The following is a 20,457-nucleotide window of genomic DNA, read 5'->3' as shown; positions in this document are numbered from 1 at the left end:
AATGTAATAAAATAAAAAACAAGCAACAATAAAAATTAATAAAATAAAACAAAAACAAGCAATAATAAAATTAATGAAATAAAACAAAAACAAGCAATAATAAAAATTAATGAAATGAAATAAAAACAAGCAATAATAAAAATTAATAAAATGAAATAAAAACAAGCAATAATAAAAATTAAAATGAAATAAAAACAAGCAATAATAAAATTAATGAAATGAAATAAAAACAAGCAATAATAACATTAATGAAATGAAATAAAAACAAGCATAATAAAAATTATAAAATAAAATAAAACAAGCAATATAAAAATTAATAAAATAAATAAAAAAAAGCAATAATAAAATTAATAAATAAAATAAAATAAAAAAAAAAAAGCAATAAAAAAATTAAAAAATAAAATAAAAAATAAAAAGCAATAATAAAAATTAATAATAAAAGAAAAGAAAAATAAAAAGCAATACAGTGGTACCTCGGGATACGAAATACCCAGGTTACGAATTTTTCGGGATACGAAAAAATCCCATAGGGAATTATTGTTTCGGGTTACGAAAGTTTTTTCGGGTTACGAAAAAACTCCAGCGCTATTTTAAATGGAGCCGCGGCAGAGCCGCGGCTTTTTCCCCATTAGCGCCTATGGCATTTCGGCTTACGAAGGCTTTTCGGGTTACGAAAGCGGCCGCGGAACGAATTAATTTCGTAACCCGAGGCACCAGTGTAATAAAAATTTAAAAAATTAAATAAAAAATAAAAAGCAATAATAAAAATTAATAAAATAAAAAAAATAAAAAGCAATAATAAAAATTTAAAAAATTAAATAAAATAAGTATTTTATATTTTTAAAAATAATTTAAAAACCCCAAAAAAACCAAGGCAGCCCTAATGGCCACTGCCTCAGCTTTCCTCCTCCTCCTCCTCCTCCTCCTCCTCCGCCCCAATTCTGCCCTGGCCTAAGTTCAGGCATCCTTCCTCCGGCTCCTTCCTCCTCCTCCTCCTCCTCTCCCCCCTCCTCCTCCATATGAAGGCTGGTGTGCATGCGGAGGGAGGCGGGGAAGGCAGGCGCGCGCGCAATGAGGAAGCACCCTTCCTCCGGCTCCTTCCTCCTCCTCTCCCCCCTCCTCCTCCATAAGAAGGCTGGCGCGCGTGCGGAGAGAAGCAGGGAAGGTGCGCGCGCACGCGCGTGGAGGGAGGCAGGGAAGGCAGGCGCGCGCGTGGAGGGAAGTAGGGAAGGCCCTGGCCCCTGCTGGGGCCTGGGCGGTGCGCAAGGCCTCCCAGTGGGGGCGCGGTGGCGGCGGCGCTTCTGCTGACCGCCGAGGAAGAGGAGGAAGGCAGAGCCGGAGGAGGAGGTGGGTTGGCGCCGCAGCAGCCACATTAGTGGCAGCGGCAATGGCTGGAGCGGGCCCCCAAACCGGGAACAAGGCACGGGTGGGGGCCCAAACCGGACCGGGACGGGCCCCCCAAAACCGTGAATGGCACGGGGGCCGCCGGGTTATGGCAAGCCTATGTGTAAGCAAAACACAGATTTTCCTCAGAAAAGTTCATCTAACTACAAGCAGTATACAAACACACAAAAGCACAAAGAGAGCAAGGTAATTCTTTTTCAGGAACACATATTGTATATACAGTACTCATGTATAAGTCTAGAAATTTTAGTCAAAAAAGTGATCTCAAAATACTGAGTTGACTTATCCATGGGTCAATGTAAGGATTGTACTTTAACTGTTATATATATAAAAGAACTATCCCCTGGTGAAAAGCAAGAGAGTAATCTATCCTGGTAGCATTGACTATGCTCTATTCTCTCATCGATCCAGCTTTAAATATAAGCACAAAGAGTTATGCCTTCTGAAATGTTCTAAATTCTGTGGCATTGTTTTCTGTTGCTTCATCCTTTACATCCCTTGTCACATGCCCCTAGGTTTTACCCTCAATTTATCCACGAGTCATATCAAATTCCATAATTTTGGCTCCAAAATCTGCCCTCAACTTATACATGAAGTCGACTTATTGTCGAGTATATACGATATATCCTGTAAAACAATGCAGGGCAAAAAGTAAAAATAGATATTGAACAATCCCTACAAGTAATATTTACATGAACAGAAGTGATCTTCTAGTGTCAATTCTTTTTTTTTTCCTTCTTAGTTGGATGAACACCCTTCCATTTTATCTTTTCATCTCTATTTAAACTTAGCAGAGGAAGAAATATAAGCCAACAATAGCTTGCTCTTGTATGAAAATATGCTTATGTTTTCTTCCTCAGAGGTCTTATTGTACCTAAAGTACAGTAGGTGGGCAGTGTGGACAGGGCCTTCTCTGTAGCAATTCCCTCTCTATGGAAACTTTTTTGTTAGTCTTGAGATACTGTATATACTCGTGTACAAGGTGACCTTGACAGACCAAAACAACTGATTTTAATATGACCCATGGATAAATCAAGGGTAGAATTTTGGGGAGGAGAAGGTTTTAACACTGATTGAGAAGGACGGAAGTGGAGGGGAAATGAAGTGTTTGGCAGTCAGGAGAAATCAATGTACAGTTGGCCCTTCTTATACACGGATTTTTTATACACGGATTCAAACATACACGGTTTGAAAATGTTCCAAAAAAGTATAAATTTACCTTGATTTTCCATTTTTTATAAGGGACACCATTTTGCTATGTCATTATATTTAATGGGACTTGAGCATACACGGATTTTGTTATACACGGGGGATCTTGGAACCAAACCACAGCGTATAACAAGGGGTCCACTGTATATACATATATACACAGAGGGGTGGGGGGAGAGAAATAAATACACCACACTATAATGTATCAAAGATACAGTGTTCCAGAACTGGGAGACTCTACACACTTACAATATCACCCAGAGTTTACAGGTAAGATGGTCAGACCAATATCAATCTTATCACAATCATTACTAGCTTCCGAAAATTAAAAAAGCAGTAATCATGAGCATCAGATCATCGAGACACAGTAACAACAGCACTATGCATTTTGATCATATTATGCATCTTATCAGATGTAGCTACACCACAAATCAGAATCAACTTGGAAAGCAAGCAAACAAAACAACAAGCAAGTCATCAGTAAACTGAGACAAAATCTGTTCAACAAAGTTCCCACTCTATAAAATCTGAGCTGATATATACCATGCAGAAATGTTCCTTTACAAGGTAACTAATTTTAGAGTAGTTGTATGGTTGATTTCCTAATGTCAAGACTATCGCAATGACATAATATAATATCTTGTGTTTCCATTGGTTCATGGAAAAGCAGAAAACAAGCTCACTCCATCATCTACATGACATTACCTCAGACATTTAAAGATACCTATCATGTCAGCTCTCAGTCTTCTCTTTCCCAAGCTAAACATATCCAACTCCCTAAGTCATTCCTCATAAGCCTTGGTTTCCAGACCTTTGATGATTATCGCTGCCCTTTTTTGGACACATTCCAGCTTATCAATGTCCTTCTTGAACTGTGGTGCCCAGAGTTGGATTCAGTATACCAGATGAGGTCTGTCTAACGCAGAATGGAGTGGAACTTGGCACTAATACTCCCCTTGATCAAGACAATATACCCCTCCTGATAGAGTATTAAACTGCATTGTCTTTTTGGCTGCTGTTATACTGATGACTCACTCATGTTTAATTTGTACATGCACACCTTTCAAGCCAGGTGTCATCCATCCTATATTTGTGCATTTCATTTCTCCTGCCTAGATGTAGTACCTAACAGTTATCCCTGCTGAAATGAATTTTGTTAGTTTTGGCCCAGTTCTCCAATCTGACAAGGTCAGTTTGAATTCTGATGCTATCCTCTGGAGTATTATCTCCCTCTCACCTCAATTTGGTATCATCTGCAAATTTGATAAACAAGCCTTCTATCCCATAATCTAAGTCATTTATAAAAATATTAAGCATCAGACCAAGGAGAGAATCCTCAGGCCCCACCTCCAGTATTTACTTCTCTCCAGAATGAAGAGCAACCATTGGTGAGTACTTTCTGGGTTTAGTCTGTCAACCAATTATAGATCCACTTAACTGTACCACTTTCTAGCCCTGATCTACCAAGCTTGTAACTCCATCAAAAGAGGTAAGATTAGTCTGGCATGACTTGTTTTTGAGAAACCCATGTTGGCTCTTAGCAATCACTTCATTCCTCTCTTAAGTGTACACAGACTGACTATTTAATGTTGAAGCTCTGGAGTGGAGAAATGGTTAGGGTGGTGGGCATGCCCCCATTTTGGGGAAAGATTCTAGAGTGCATTGTGGCTTCCCTGCTTCAGAGATTCCTGGATGTAACAGATTATCTGGATATATTTCAGTCTGTCTTCAGGTCTGATTATAGGACAGACAGCTTTGATTACTATACCTCCATTCTGTCCACCATACTCTTTAACATATACAACAAAACAACTAAACCGCTAGGAAAGGTTATTCAGAGTTTGGAGTTTTAGTGTTGTTGGACTAGCATCAATGCTTGTAGCTCTATGTTCTTTTAGAAGAAGAGGGAGGTCTTCCTCACAGATGCATTGATTATATCTATGGTCATTTGTGGGTTTCTTTTATTTAGTATTTCTGAAATTTTACAACACAAATGTAACATTCTTTCCATACATATATGTACTTTTGCATCTTTTTTTTTTTTTTTACAAAAAATCCTAAATATCACCTCAGTGCACCCCACCCCCTGAGCCATTCCTTTCTTTATACTCCATCCAAAATTTTAACTCCTCCTGTGGAGGTAATTTCCCATCTTCATTTCATAATATAGTTTCAATAAAAATTTTTCCATATTTCATCAAAATCATTTCTTTTCCATAATCCTTTTTTACTTTCAATTTGCGTGTTAATTTGTCATTAATTGCTAACTTCCAAACTTCTTTATACCAGTCCTCCAATTTCACATTTATTTTTGTTTTCCAATTTCTTGCTATGATTAATTGTGCAGCAGTAAACAAATTTGTTACAAGGTTTTTTTCTTCTTTCCATTGATAACAATACTATGTCTGGTTTTCTATCTATCTTTATATTCATAATATTTTCTATCTCTAATACAGTATTACTATTTCTCAAAATTTTTGTACATATTTACATTGCCACCATGATCCTACTTCCTGACAGCCTCTCCAACAATATTTTGAATTATCTTTGTTTATATTATGTAATCTCACTGGTGTCAAATACCATTTCCAGATCAATTTATAATAATTTTCCTTCATTCGCATCAATAAATTTTTCAAATGTCTTTGTTCCCAAATCTTATTCCATTCATTATCACAAATTTTGCATCCTAGTTCTATCTATCTATGGTCATTTGGTCAGTTTGATTCTGTGATGAAGTCACTTCCTGTCCCCCTGTTCTCCAGGGGTTAAGAGTTTTACAACTTTTTGTTCTGTCTCTTCCTCTCTCTGCTTTCAACCAGCATGGACTAGCCGAAAGGCTCTCTCTTCTAAGGCCTCATTCATACTATAACTTAAATTGGTTTGTAGACTGGCTTAAACCAGTTGATATGTGCCACATTCACAACTGAATCAATTTCAGACCCGACTGTATTCAGTGTGAAACAGGGCGAATTGGCACAATTCCAAATGAATCAGTTCTTTCAGAAATTGATCTTTTGCTGTTTCTTTTGAAAAGAACTGGGTTTCATCGCATTGAACAAATGTCAATGCATTACCAATCACATCTGGGGCAGCCAGGAGGGGAGGGACAATGGGCAGAGAAGGTGGGCAAAGGGGTGGTACTCATCCCATCACAAGTCTTAGGCAAACCACCATTTTTTCCCTCTCAGCGCTGCTGTGGGGCTGTCGTTGGACTTCTGTGGGGCTGTGCATGTTGATTTCCATCATGACCATGTGGTCCCTTTAAATCGCACTGTGGTCCTGATCAAATTGCTCTGCTGTCGGAAATTTATCAAGACGAAGGGCAAGTTGGGGGGTTGTTCCCTGAGGGGCAGGCTGCAGCGTGGATTTAAAAAAAAATGACAGATTCTGTGATCCACTGAATTTTTATGAAATCACAAAAGCAAGTAATAATAATAATAATAAGAAGAAGAAGAATAGGATTTATTTATATGCCGCCCAATCACTGGGAATCCGGGTGGAATCCCCAACAGAGGGGATAATAGACGGTTCCATGCCCTCAGGTTTACAATCTAAAAAGACACGTCACAAAAGGAGAAGGGAATGGTGGGGAGGGAGGGGATCAAGTCCTGCATTCTTCTCTCCCTCTGAGGCCTGGACCAAGGCAGATGGACTGGAGGGAAGGCTCTTTTTCTTATTCCCTATGATGGGAATTCCTCCCTGGCCTGGCATACATGTTGATACGTGGTTGCCTGGTCCAGCCGGGGAAGGGGAGAGACATTAGGGTCCATTTCCCCAAACAGAGGGGAAGTGGATGAGAGAAGTGTGTGTGTATGATCAGCTGTTATCTGTTACCTTTTTACTAGATACCTGTGGAGTACATGCTTGCTGCTACTGCTGCTAAACTAAGCTTGTCATTTTTAAGCACATTTTCTAACAACCAGTATGTTGATGAAATCCACCCTCTCTCTTCTTTCTATTTAATTCCAAGGAAGTTTTGGAAGAGAACTATTTCTGCTGTCAGCAATGGACTTGATGAAGATGAACAAAACTAAAGCCTAATCTAAACAACAGAGAGTTCTTTGGTCAGCTAAAAGACACATGAGAGAACAGGGATTCAGCCTGTGCTGGATAGGGTTACATTCTTCCTGAAACCTCAGGTTTGTTACTTGGGTGTTTTCCTGCACTCAACTTTGAGTCATTGATGTCCAGGTTTCAGCAGTAGCCAGGAGTGAATTTGCACAATTAAGACTGCTGCACCCAATCTGGTAAAGTCAGATCTGACTAAGCTGCCACATGTTCTTTTACATACTGTTTGGACTGTGCTAATACACACTGTGTGGGACTGCCTTTGGAAACTGTTCAAAAATTTCAGTGGTCCAAATGCTGTGTCCAGCATGCAAACTGGGGCCAGTTACAGGAAACATCTAAGTGTTTTTTGAAACAGCTTCACTGTCTACTGGTTTGTTTCTGCACACAATTCTAAGTGCTGTTTATGATTTATAAAGGCCTATACAGCTTGGGCCCAAATCATCTGAAAGATTGTACCTCCCTATATGAACATGTCATAGTCTTAAGATTCTTGGAGAAGGACTTTCTTTGGTCTTATCACCATCACAAGTCTACTAATAAGGACATAGGAGAGAGCCTTCTTGGTGGCTGCTCCCAGGTTTTCTAATTCCCTTCCATGCAAGGCTAAGTTGGCTCCCTCTCTGCTCTCCTTCCACTTGCAGGCAGACTTTTTTATTTTAAAAGGCTTCTAATGATCAATTGGTTGTAGGGAGACTTTTTACAGGAACTGTGTGTGTGCAATTGATATTTGTTATAGTCTCATAATTAAAGGCATTTTAATATGATAACCTGTTTAATTGAGAAAAGAGAGATACAATAAAATAAACTATTGATTTGAATGCAGAATGTGAGTTTCTTGGTGAAGAATAGTTTACTTTTTTAGTCCAACCAGACTTGCATATAATCTTATCAGAGAAAGAAAGTTGTGGCGGTGCATAGTCTTACTCATGAAGTAATAGTTTCAGTTCTTTTTGGGGAAATTAACAAACATTTTGAACTCTTCATTTTCCTGCTAACTAAAAAAAATTACACGTTTCATATCATCCCTGAGGATAAGCTGTGATGAAAAGAACTCCTTATACTCTGGTATTTAGTTAAGCATTACAAGTTAAGACTTGCCTCTAAAACCCTTGCATTTGTCCTCTCCTACGTCTACTCTTGTAACTATGGAAGTAGATATCTTGGCCTGGCACAGTACATTTCCATGTGACTATAACCATAAAGAGTGGGCATAATATTCTGACATAGCAGCTTTATTATGGAATTGCCTCAAGAAAAAAAAATCTATACAATTCTCACTCCCAGTTGTATTTGGTAGAACTCTCAGGATTATTATTATTCCATGAAGGCATTTACAAGCCTATGTATACATAGTTCAGAGGACTGAAAGGCTCCTCATTCACAAAAGTCTTCACCAAGAGGCCAAAGACCACTTCCAGAAACTGTTTATGTTTTACAATGAACACTAATTAGAGCTTTAATGAGCATGTTGTAGTAACAGTGAATCAGTATTTGTAACTCTTCCAAGGAAAGATGGGCAAGAAGATTACAACTAGTGAACTGTAAACTGTCATGTGACTGTGCTTGTTATCACATATAGTGCTACATACATTGAAAACACACCACACCTGACCCTAGCATAAGATGATCACATACTTTCTTACAACACGGTTTCTTCTTTAACACTGATACTGTAACTGAATTGAAGATTCTTTATGTATTTGTCCACATTTTTTCCACCTAATGATTACTTTTTGTTTATACTGCTTTCTATCTTATATGTTAAGAAACAACATATGATTTATTGAAGCAAGTCAATGGGAATTGTGCAAGCATGCAGGTGCAGCTCTCTGGACCCCTAACATCCTTCCAAGCTCGTAGCACTCCCTTCCCCCCAAAATCACTGAAAAACACTCACTGAAACTTTAAAATTCCATGAAAAGGCCTAAAACACTGTTGGGGGAGAGGCATTCCTCAACAGCAAAATCTGCCACTTAGAACACGTCTGCAAGGCAACTGAGAGTGCTACAACATCATTTCTACTTGGCCAGATTGGTGGCCAACAATGCATTGTGGCCCAAAGAAAAAGCAAAAATGGGAGCAAGCCCCAATCTCCACCCCTGTTGCTGGGTTTTAAAAGGTGGTTCATTGTACTGGTCCTTTGATTTACTACGGATAACAGTCATGATTAAGTTGAGAAAAATTATTAGGTATCCACAGAGACAGGATCAAGCTCTGCCAACAAATATGGAAAACAAAACAGTGGCCCAGAGCCCAAAAGTGATCAATATATATTCCCATCCATTAAAAAGGATTGCAGTAATTACAGAACTATTGCACTAATTTCCCATGCAAGCAAAGTCATGCTCAAAATTCTGCTGCTAATAGATGTAAGCTGGATTTAGAAAGGAATCCAGGAATCCACTAGGGATTGTATTGCAAACATATATTGGATAATGCAGCACACTAGCGAATTTCAGAAGAAAATCTGCATGTTCTTTATGGACTACAGCAAACTCTTTGACTGCATAGACCACAAAAAGCTAGCCACAACATCTGATTGTCTGATGCGTAGTCTGTACTCTGAACAATAGGTTGCTGTCAGAAAAGAATATGGAGGAACAGAATGGTTCCCAATCAGGAAAGGAGTCAGGCAAGGCTGCATACCATCGCCCTATTTATTCAACCTTTAAATATTTTCTATTTTAAAAGCCTGTCTGAATATAAATGTCTTAGCCTGCTGACAGAAGGACAACTGAAGGGGGCATTCTGGCCTCCTAGCAAAGAAAGTTCAAGTGTCTAGGAGCAGCCACTAAGAAGTCCCTCTCTTGTGTCCCCACCAACCATGTCTGTGATGGTAGTGGGACTGAGAGAAAGGCCTCTCGTGATCTTAGGCCCCATTCTCACTGGCCTATAACGCGGATCAGGACGCGAATCATGGGTGCATCGTTTCCACTAGAGCGTGCATTCGACCCCCACTGCTCTGATATTGTTCCCATTGGGATTCAAATCTGAATCAAATTATCCTGAAAAATCCAAATTTTAGGTCAATAAACTAGTTTTAAAAAATAGTGGCTTTTTAGCGAGTTTTCCTGTGCCTCCGGAGTCTGATTGGGGGCAAATGAATGGGAACGAAAGGGTGTCTGATTCGGGAACCTGGAGATGGGAGAACCAGCGCTCAAGGGGCTGGTGTCACCCTCTTTGTTCTCTTTCTGCATCGCTGGTGCCATTTTCTTTCATTCGCATAACCTTTCCCCCAGTGAATTGGGAAGCAGGGCAAGGCAATCGCACTACATTGAGCTCTAAACGCAGTAAACATATTACTCTCCCTGCAACCTCCCCTCTGCTCCACATTCATAGACCGATGTGTGAGGAGAGCCATTGAACACCATTTTAAACTATTACTTTTCTTTTTTCTTTTTTTGCCTCTGCCTGAGCGCCTGAGCAGCAGATGGGCTTTGCAGTACATGCCTGCTTGATCGCCCCCCAGACAGCCCAGGGAGCAATGGGGGAGGCAAAGGGATTTGGGGTGATTAGAGGCTCCTCTTCTCTCTTTCCCAAAGGGAACCTGGGGAGACACAGAAGAGCCTGGATGCCCAGGGATCTGAGGGGGAATAGAGGCTTCTCTCCTCTCTTTCGCGAAGGGAATCTGGGGAGACACAGATGAGCCTGGATGCCCAGGAATCTGAGGGGGAATAGAGGCTTCTCTTCTCTCTTTCCCAAAGGGAATCTGGGGAGACACAGATGAGGCTCGGATGCAGCCACTATTCATTGGCTGCCCCCCAAAAAACAACAACAAACAAACAGAAATGGGAATGGGGAGCAAAATAAACCATGTCAAAGTGTTTCGAATCAGGTGACGACACTTGTGACGTCTGAAGCCTACGCACTTGATTGACAGCTTGCAGACACAAATGGGAACGGGGAGCAAATTACTCCGCTTTAAAATACAGCGATTTAAAATAAATGGGAATGAAAACAGGGTCTAAATAAATCGAGGTAATTTGCCCTTTCCTAATGGAAACGATGGAAAGAATTCAAATTAGACTTGGAAAATAATCCAAGTCAGAATTGCGCCAAGTGGGAATGAGTCCAAGATGGCTTATACAGGGAGATACCATCTGCCAAATAGCCTAGACCTGAGTCATATAGGGCTTTATATGTCATCACCAGCACTTTGAATTGTGCCCAGAAACAAACTGACAGCCATCGGAGCTTTTTCAACAGTGGCATTGTGTGGTCTCTATTGTCTCTGTAATATGCCCCAGTGAACAGTTTGGCTGCAGCTCTTTGGACCAGCTGAAGTTTCCAAACACTCTTCAAAGGCAGCTCCAAGTAGAGTGTGTTCTACTATCAAAATGGGATGTAACTAAGGCTGCCTCCTGTGGCATTCTGGGATTTGTAGTTTAGTGAGGCCTATGTGTTCTCTGGCTGAGAATTTGAAATGTCTCTCCCTAAACTGGAAATCCCAGGATTCCACAGGAGATAGCCATAGCAGTTAAAGTGGAATCATAGTGCTACAACAGTATAGTGCAGTACTGTCCAATGATATTATATCACACCTTTAAAGCACTTAAAACATTTCAATGTCAGAATAAGGAGGCAAAAGAGACACTTACCTTTCTCTTATAAAATCTGCTAGTTCTTTTGTAGATACATGTCCATGTTTCATATTATGATAGAGGATATCAAAGCCATTGTTCCTTTCCCCCTAAGATTAAAACAAAAACCATTACAATTTAACCATGGGAGGTAGATTAAGCTATGTAGGGTTGGATACAAAGAAAACAGTGCAGAAGGAGTTAATTTAGTTAGTGCTGTTCTGCAAGTCTGTGCACATTTCCTAGTAGCAGATTTAATGCAACAAATGTACTGGACAGATTGGGTTTCTGTTGGAAAGCAAGCCGTAATGGCTATGGAGCACTCAGCTTCCTACTGGAAACTGCTTGTAGCAGCTCCTCTCCCATTTTAAATGTTCAAGCACTGAGCACAAACTAGACCTTATTGCCCCACAGAGAACTGCTTGTGTTCCAGCCATCAGGGTTTCATTTGCATATGTGTAAAGAATTTAAACTACAAACAAGCGATGATACCATAAGTAGGTAAAGATCTTTGGAGAAAGGCAAGATATAAATCAAATAAATACAGGACCCAGTGAGAGAAAAAACTGCAAGCCATCGTGTGCAAAGGGGTTCATAATTTGCTTTTGCAAAAAAAAAATGTTTTTATTGCCGTTTGTTCATGCTCTTCCACCGAACTGAAAGCAACCGTGGAAAGGCACTTGCAGATCCAAGTTACGCAAAATAAAACTAATAAAGCCTATGCATTTTACAATGGGATACAAGAAGCTGTCTTATACTAATGGGTTTCTAGCATGATTCTATTTTTCACTCTTGCCTCAAGACCACAGGAATTATACCTGGGACCTTCTACATACAAAGCAGGGACCCTATCACTAAGGCATACACCCAAAGGATTACACATCACTTTAATTTAGAATGAAAACCAAAGTTTAATAGCATTGTTTCTATCTTATCTTCTACCATCCTTTCCATCTTGTGTTACTAAGAGGTTTTCACCCACAGAGAATTCCAAGTACTGAATCAGCACTTCAATACATGATGAATTAGAAAATTAAAAAATATGCTATGCAATGTGATGTTCTGTGAAGATATATTGCCCAATATTCTCAACATCTGTCATGCAGCCAGACAGTTCACACTGATGTCATGTGCCCTACAGAGATCATGTGTAGTGCATGAGCATGTATAATGCCTACAGAAGTCCCTATGTAGGCAGACTCCTAGACTGAAAATGAATGAACAAAGATATATTTAGATATGACAATCTACACAATAAATTCTGTCAAACCTAATGTTAGCATGGAAAAAAATGTAGCTGTGCAAGCACTTATCAAGTGACCAGAATATTTGCACAATCAGTCAAAAACAGGAAACATATTACAGGAACTACTTGTTTTGTTAATGTGAGAAATATATGTAAAAGTTGGGGGAAAAGATAGAAGGCATCACCTTGTTCCCTCAACTGCTCGTCAGAATTTTTAAACTCCTGTTAAGTAGTACAGCAACATTTCTCTAGGAAAAACTGTTTCTTGCATATATAAAAAAAATCCTAATTTTTTTCTGTTCTAAAACTGAAACCGATACCACTATGTGCTACATTTGTCTAGAAAAGGACAAAAACAAGATGAGACATTAAATAAAAATTGAAATGACTTTTCAAATTTTATACACAGTATAAGCAAATTGATAATATCTATCTCTGGCTCCAGAAACACACTTTTACTGCAAGAATTTCCAGCCTATACACTCAGCTCTACTGCATGTGTGCCTAGACACTAAAGAAGCAAACACAATGCACATTTCTTAAAAATATACTGTAAAGGCCATGCCAATAACCACTTTTGGGGGTTTTCTAAGAAATTATGAATAAGGAAAGTCATTCCTCCCCCCAATTAAAATCCCCTAATGGCTGGAATGCTTGACTGATAGTTAACAAAAACTATGCCATATAGATTTTACATGCTGTATAAGAAATGTTTTCCCAATAGTCTGAGGTTTTTGGAAATATTTTCCAAAAAAGTAATAAAACTTACATAGGATAACTGAAACATTTTTGAGCATGAATTCAAGCTTTACTTCCAAATTATTTTATTGAAATAACTACAACATCTTAAAATATTTACCACTCGCTAGTATACAAAATAATTTATCTTTTGAGGAAAAATTAAGACATTGAAAAACATTTTAACATACTAATTTCTGCATGTCTAGAGTGTCACAGGTATATTTACTATATTTTTCCATGCAGTTGTCTTTCAAAAAACAAAAACAAAAACAGAAACTGCTCAGTTCAACTATTAAAAAAAGTATAAATTCCAAATAGCAAATCTTGATTTTGCATTTTATATACAGGACACCATTTTGCTATGCCGTTGTATTTAATGGGACTTGAGCATCCACAGATTTTATTAGCCGGGGGGGGGGGGGGTGCCTTGAAACCAAACCCTAGCCGATAACACTGGGGTTCTGAGAGGCGCCCACAGTGATTGTTCTCCACCTTCAACACTTTGTTTAAACCTCCCTCTCCTCCTGTCTCTGCATCATTCTCTCCTAACGATTTTGCTATTTCATCTCAAAGATTACCACTATTCGCTCTGAGATAGTCCCTCCCGATTCTTCTTCTACGTCTAATCTCCTACCACCCTTGCCTAAAAAAATTTCTGTGTTTCCTCCTGTTTCTCTGGATGAACTCTTTATGGTGCTGAACTCTTCCAAACCTGCAACTTGTTCTCTTGATCCAATTTCTACTCTTCTTCTAATTTCTATAGCTCCCTCTTTTCTGCCCTCACTTCTCTATACTGTATCTTTAATCTCTCTCTCTCTCTATGGGTTCCTTCCCTTCGGTCTTTAAACATGCTTTAGTTTCTCAAATTCTGAAAAAAAACTTCTCTTGACCCCTCTTCTTTGTCTAGCTATCATCTGATTTCTCTTCTTCCTTTTCTTTCTAAGGTTTTGGAATGGGTCATTTATTCTCACTGTCTTGAGTTTCTTGAAGCCAACTCCAGTCTCGATCCCTTTCAGTCCAGTTTCCGCCCATGGCATTCTACAGAGACAGCTCTCACTAAGATCTCGGATGATTTTTTTTTACAGGCCAAGGCTAATGGCTTTACTCTGTTTTCATTCTTCTTGATTTGTCTGCAGCCTTTGACACCGTTGATCACTGTCTTCTAGCTGATATACTTTCTGACCTTGGGTTCTCAGACTCTGTTCTTGACTGGTTTAGATCTTATTTGTCAGATCTTTTGCAGTGGTCACGGATGGTCAGACATCACCCTCTGTTCCCCTATCTGTTGGAGTTCCCCAGGGCTCTGTTCTGGGTCCCCTTCTGTTTTCTCTCTACACATTGTCCCTAGGAAAATTCATTAGTTCTTTTGGATTTTCCTGTTATTTGTACCCCGATGACACTCAGCTGTATCTTTCCACCCCTGACCTTTCTCCAAATCTTGAACAGCAAGTTTCATCTTGTCTTACAGCTGTCTCTCAGTGGATGTGGCATCGACGCTTGAAGCTCAATATGTCCAAAACGGAGCTTCTCGTTTTTCCACCTAAGTCTACTCTTCAACACTCCTTTTCTATTTCTGTTGATGACATTTCTATTCGACCAGTCCAACAAGCCCATAGTCTTGGTTTTATTTTTGATTCTTTTCTGTCGTGTATCCCCCAGATGCAGACCACAGCCAAGGCATGTAGATTGTTTTTATACAATATTGCCAAAATCCAACCATATCTCTCTGCCTCTACTGCCAAGATTCTGGTCCATGCCCTAGTGGTATCACGACTTGATTTCTGTAACATCCTTCTGGCTGGGCTTCCTCTTTCTCATCTCCGTCCCTTAATTTCTGTCCAGCAGTCAGCTGCACACATTATTATATCCGCCCACTGCTCTGACCATATCTCTCCTTCGTAGTCATCCCTTCACTGCCCCCCTCCCTTTCTGTATTCAGTATAAGCTCCTGTTGTTGACTTTTAAAATCCTCCATGGGCTGGGCCCTCTTTATTTATCAGACCTTCTTTCTCCTGACCTTCCTGCTCAGGCCCTCTGTTCTGGTTGTCAAGGTCTGCTGTCTCAGCCCAGGATTTTCTCTGCCCCATCCTGGATTCATCCCTTTTCACTTGCTGCCCCTCACTCCTGGAATCTCCTTTCCTCCTGAACACAGGCCATCACTTCTTTAACTAATTTCAAAACTGAGTTGAAGACCATCCTGTTCAGAGAAGCGTTTCCAGGCATTGTGTGACTATTATTTGCTATTTGACGTTTTTAATTTGTTGCCTATTTTACTGAACCCTTTCCTGTATTGTTATGTATTATTTATATGTATTATGCTATTATTTCTTAGATTGTACGCCATGGATAGGTTTACTCGTATCTATTTTATTGTTTGTATGTACAGTGTTGTGCAAATCTACAGCACTAAATAAATAAAGCAGAATAATGATAATAATGATAATAATGATAATAATGATAATACTGTAATGATAATGATAATGATAATGATAATAATAATAATAATAATAATAATAATAATGGCCCACTGTACCATAGTATTATATTTATTCCATATGTTATTTTATGAAGCAATGCATTTTTAGAAAAGGAATGTTCTCCACAGAAAAATATAATATTATGGACTCCCGTCCGTTATGGAAAATTTTCTATGCCTCATTACTGCTATTAATACAGTTTAAACATCAGAACAATATTTTCCCACAAAATAATAAACCATAGCCCAAAACAGAATATGGATTAACAGGTTAGACTAGAATCAGCAACCTGGTATCAAATCTTCACTCAGTCACTACCTCTTAGCTTAACCTATTTCATAAGATTGTTATAAAGATAAAAGTGGAGGTGAAAGGGAGAACTACACACACTGCTCAAACCTGCATGGAGGAAGATCAGGATACAAATAAAAAATAAAAGTGAAGTCCAAACTGTTTTTTGTGGGGGAGATAAACTATGACATGTAATGTCTTAGTGTCAGTATTCCGAGCCATTTCAGAACTCTGCATGCTTTTCCATAGCAATAGAAACATCTCTGGTGTTACAGCCCAGCTTTTGTCTACAGCAGTGCTTGCCAAAGCGTGACCCTCTTGATATTGCTGATCTGTAACTCCCCATCAGTCCCACTAAGCAAAACCAACAGTGAAGAATGCTGGAAGCTGTCATATATGAGAAGAGCCACAGTTTGATCCCACATGCACTCCAGACTACAGAGGAAAGACAAATTGTAAAGTGATACCCTTAATACCTTTCTTCATTGCTGAATATGATGTCTCCATCATGCAAGTCTGCCTGTCTGCAGAGACAATGGCCATCTCTGACCAGCTGCAGATTCAGATATACACAATTAACAATCTACCAGTTCGTATTTGTTGATGTCTTGTTTCTTTCTCCATTCCCTAATTTCTGCATAGTCATGTTTGATCAATAGTGGGAAAACACAAATACTGGCCATACTAAAATGGTTATCACACTAATTGGTATTACTTATATGTTAACAAACTGTAATTTCTCGTCACCTCCAAAGGCTAGAATTCTGAGAAATGGAAAAATAAAGACAAATATCGTTTTCTCAATTATGGCTTGCCTGTACAATTAGAATGTGAAACTGTGGTTTGCATTTTAAATTCTGATTCGTGCAAACCACAGCTTGTCACAATTCCAAACACCGTCACTGTAATGTCCTATTAGAGGGCAATAAAAGCTCCAGACGCCTGAAGAGTATTGCTGAACCATAAAGAATACAAGTTACGGGAGCAGTAACTGACAACCTTGAAATTCTGGATTAGAAGTTTTAGTGATCCAAAGCAGGCAAGCAAAGCAGCCGTCTCTCAATGGATGCATCATCGGTGTTTGAAGTTTAACATGTCCAAGACAGAGCTTCTTGACTTTCCACCTAAGTCCTCCCTTCAATACTCCTTTTCCGTTTCTGTTGACAACACCTCTATTTGACCGGTCCAGGAAACCCGCAGTCTTGGTTTCTCCTTTGATTCCTCTCTGTTTTTTATCCTCCACATCCAGGCCACAGCCAAAGCCTGTAGATTCTTTCTTTACAACATTGCCAAAATCCGTCCACTTCTCTCAATCTCCACTGCCAAGACTCTGGTCCAAGCTCTGGTGGTTTCCTGACTAGATTACTGCAACCTCCTTCTGGCAGGGCTTCCTCTCTCATCTTCGTTCTTTAATTTCCATCCAGCATTCAGCGGTACACATCATTATATCCGCTCACCACTTTGACCGTGTTTCTCCTTTATTATCTTCCCTTTACTGGTTCCCCTTTCCCTTTCGTATACAATATAAGCTTCTGTTGTTGACCTTTAAAGCCCTGCATGGGCCAGCCCCTCTTTATTTATCTGAACTTCTTTCTCCGTACATTCCCACACATACCTTCCGTTCCAGTAGTCAAGGTCTGTTGTCCCAGTGTAGGATCTCCAGCCCTGTCCCGGATTCATCCCTTCTCACTTGCTGCCCCTCACTCCTGGAACCTTCTTCCCCCACGAATACGAGTCATCACTTCTTTGACTACTTTTAAATCTGAGTTGAAGACTATCCTGTTCAGGAAAGCGATCCCAGGCACTGTGTGATTATCTATCTGATATTTGATTGGATAGTTGATGTTGATGTTTTTAACTGTTGCCTATTTTAACCAATTCTATCTTATATTATTACCTATTGTTTTATACTATTTTGTAGATTGTATGCCATTGACAGGTTTCATTTTTATTGATTTGATTGTTTGTATGTACAGCGCTATGTACATTTACAGTGCTATAAAAACAAACTATAATAATAATAATAATAAAGCAGACAAACCACACGGCAGGCACCAAAACCAATCAAGACTGTATAGCACCTATTACTGAGGCTGTAAACCAATGTGTATCCAAAAAAAGATTCAGGGGCAGCCGTGCTGGCAATAAAGAATCTCCCAGTGACCATATGGCCAGAAGGAGAAGGTTCCAGCCAGCAAATAATACCCCCTCCATATCATCTGAACTGAAAACAAGAAACAGCAACATGGAGGACCATGACTAACATCTTCATTTTTTTTCCTCCTGTATAGTTTTTAACACCTTGCCTGATGAAGAAGCCAGTGGAGCTTTGAAAACTTGCAACATGTAATTTTGCATTTTGATTGTCCCAATAAAGGTATCATTGTTTAATGTGTATCCAGTTAGACAGCAGTGATGTGGCTACATTCCACGTTCAGTCATGTTTCTTCCAAAAGAACCAACACTACCGTTTAAAAAGTTTGGTGAAAAATGACTGGAAGAATGAGAGAGCACAGAATCAGATCAATTCATAAAGCTCGGAGGAAGAGATATTAGCCTGTTAAAGACTATTGTTGCACTCCCATATGTATTTCCTGGTAATAAACCTCACGGCACGCAACAGAACTATGTCCAACATTTCTCATTGCAAGGTGGGAACTGGGGCAGCTCCTGACTCCCTTTGGTCATACCAACAGGAGAATCTTGGAACTTGCTATCTGAAAATCCTTACTGTGAGTATGTTAACCATGTTTGCTTGCCCAGAAGTTTGTTCTTATAATACAGGAAGTTCTTACAATACCTGAAATTACTCTCAAACTTGGGAAACTCAAAAAACAAAAGTACTGGATCTCAAGGAACGAAATCAACAGGTTCAGCCTTCACAACAGTGACTGTGCAAGTGTCACTGCGTGCCCCTATAAACTGCACTTGGGTCCAAAACACACTGCAGAAATAATCCAGTTTGAGACTGTTTTAACTGCCCTTGCTCAATGCTAGGGAATTCTGGGAACTGTAATTCTGTGAGACATGTAAAAAATAAATAAACAAACAAACTTTATTCTTATACCCTGCCTTTCTGCTGCAGCAATCAAGGCAGATTACATGACTAGAATATATTGGAATAATACATACGCTCAATAAATAAATTGATTCTTCTTTAAAATAGGATTAGCCTTCTCTGTCAGAGAGATCTGGTGCTACAATAAACTGTAATTCCCAGGATTTGCTAGCACTGAGCCAGGGTATTTAAAGAGTCTCAAACTGGATTATTTCTGCAGTGTGTTTTGGACCTTTCTTAATGTGTACAGCTGGACAATGGGTTCTGGTCCCAAGTAGGCTTGCCATTTCCCGCCTGGGGGCGGGACTTTCCCGGTTTGGGGCGGGTCCGCACAGTCCCGCCCCGGTTTGGCCCCGCCCCCGGGATTGTCCCCGCCCCCGGGCGAGATATGGCAAGCTAAGGGAGGCTTTGCCTCGCAGTTTGGGCCAAGGCCTGCAGGGAAAGCCTCCCTGAAGAGGAGGAGTCTCTCCCTGTTTGGGCTCCGCCCCCACTGAGGTCGGGGCCCAGGCTGAGAGGGAAAGCCTCCCTGAAGGGGAGGAGTCCGTCCCTGCTTGGGCTCCGCCCCCGCCAAGGGCGTGGCCCAGGCCGAGAGGGAAAGCCTCCCTGAAGGGGAGGAGTCCGTCCTTGCTTGGGCTCCGCCCCCGCTGAGGGCTGGACCCAGGCTGAGAGGGAAAGCCTCTGAGGCTCCTATTCAAATGTAGGACACAAAAAAAATGTGTCCTACATTTGAACATTTTGTCCTACATTTGTCCCGGTTTGGAGGTCCTGATGAATGGCAACCCTAGTCCCAAGTGATATTCAAGTACAGCCATTAGGTTAACAGGCTCCTTGGTGTTCTGAGCAGCTCAAGGCAATAAAGTGCTTGGGTAATGACTAGCACAACAGCGATGAAAAGACTCAGGATGTATACTATTGAGCTGGGTTAGGGCCCACTTTAGAGCCTTCTCTATTTCAAAAAAGGCAGCAAAGAAACAATTATTCAATGCCTCTATTACATTTGGGCTGTTATTACATCCTGCACCTCAAATGTCTGAGGAGAATCCCTTAGAAAAGTGCTGTGATAAATTTGTTAAAACTTTGTGGGGAAAGTTACTCAAAACCATTCTGACATGGACTCCATGTTCAAAGCAAGAGTTTGGGAAGACAATGTGTTTGAAAATGCTTTTATTTTTGCATAGTTGTTTGTTTTTTGTTCATTGCTTCAGGAGCCCTTGTGGGCTGGGAGGCAGTACAGAAACATCTTAAATAAAAAATGTATGTTGATGTTTGCCTTCAAGTCGTTTGCAAGTATGATGATACTAAGGCAAACCTATCATAGCACTCTAAATAAAAATACACTTGGGTACACTGGAAATTCTTCTCCAATATCCTATCTAT

The 20,457-nt window shown here is 40.0% G+C and overlaps 1 protein-coding gene across 4 annotated transcripts in view; it reads right to left on the bottom strand.

The window, feature by feature from the left end:
* FCHO2 (FCH and mu domain containing endocytic adaptor 2) overlaps window positions 1-20,457 on the bottom strand; it is a 123,288-nt gene that overhangs the window by 84,182 nt on the left and 18,649 nt on the right. For all 4 annotated transcript variants that reach the window (XM_042455920.1, XM_042455919.1, XM_042455918.1 and 1 more), the window contains one exon: window positions 11,286-11,377. In XM_042455920.1, the coding sequence (XP_042311854.1) occupies window positions 11,286-11,377 (92 nt within the window). The remainder of the gene's footprint in view (window positions 1-11,285; window positions 11,378-20,457) is intronic.

Source organism: Sceloporus undulatus, chromosome 2, assembly GCF_019175285.1.
Source record: "Sceloporus undulatus isolate JIND9_A2432 ecotype Alabama chromosome 2, SceUnd_v1.1, whole genome shotgun sequence".
In the NCBI taxonomy this organism is placed as follows: Eukaryota; Metazoa; Chordata; class Lepidosauria; order Squamata; family Phrynosomatidae; genus Sceloporus; species Sceloporus undulatus.
Note: the sequence above shows the minus strand (reverse complement) of the source record. Positions and strands in the feature narration are given on the sequence as shown.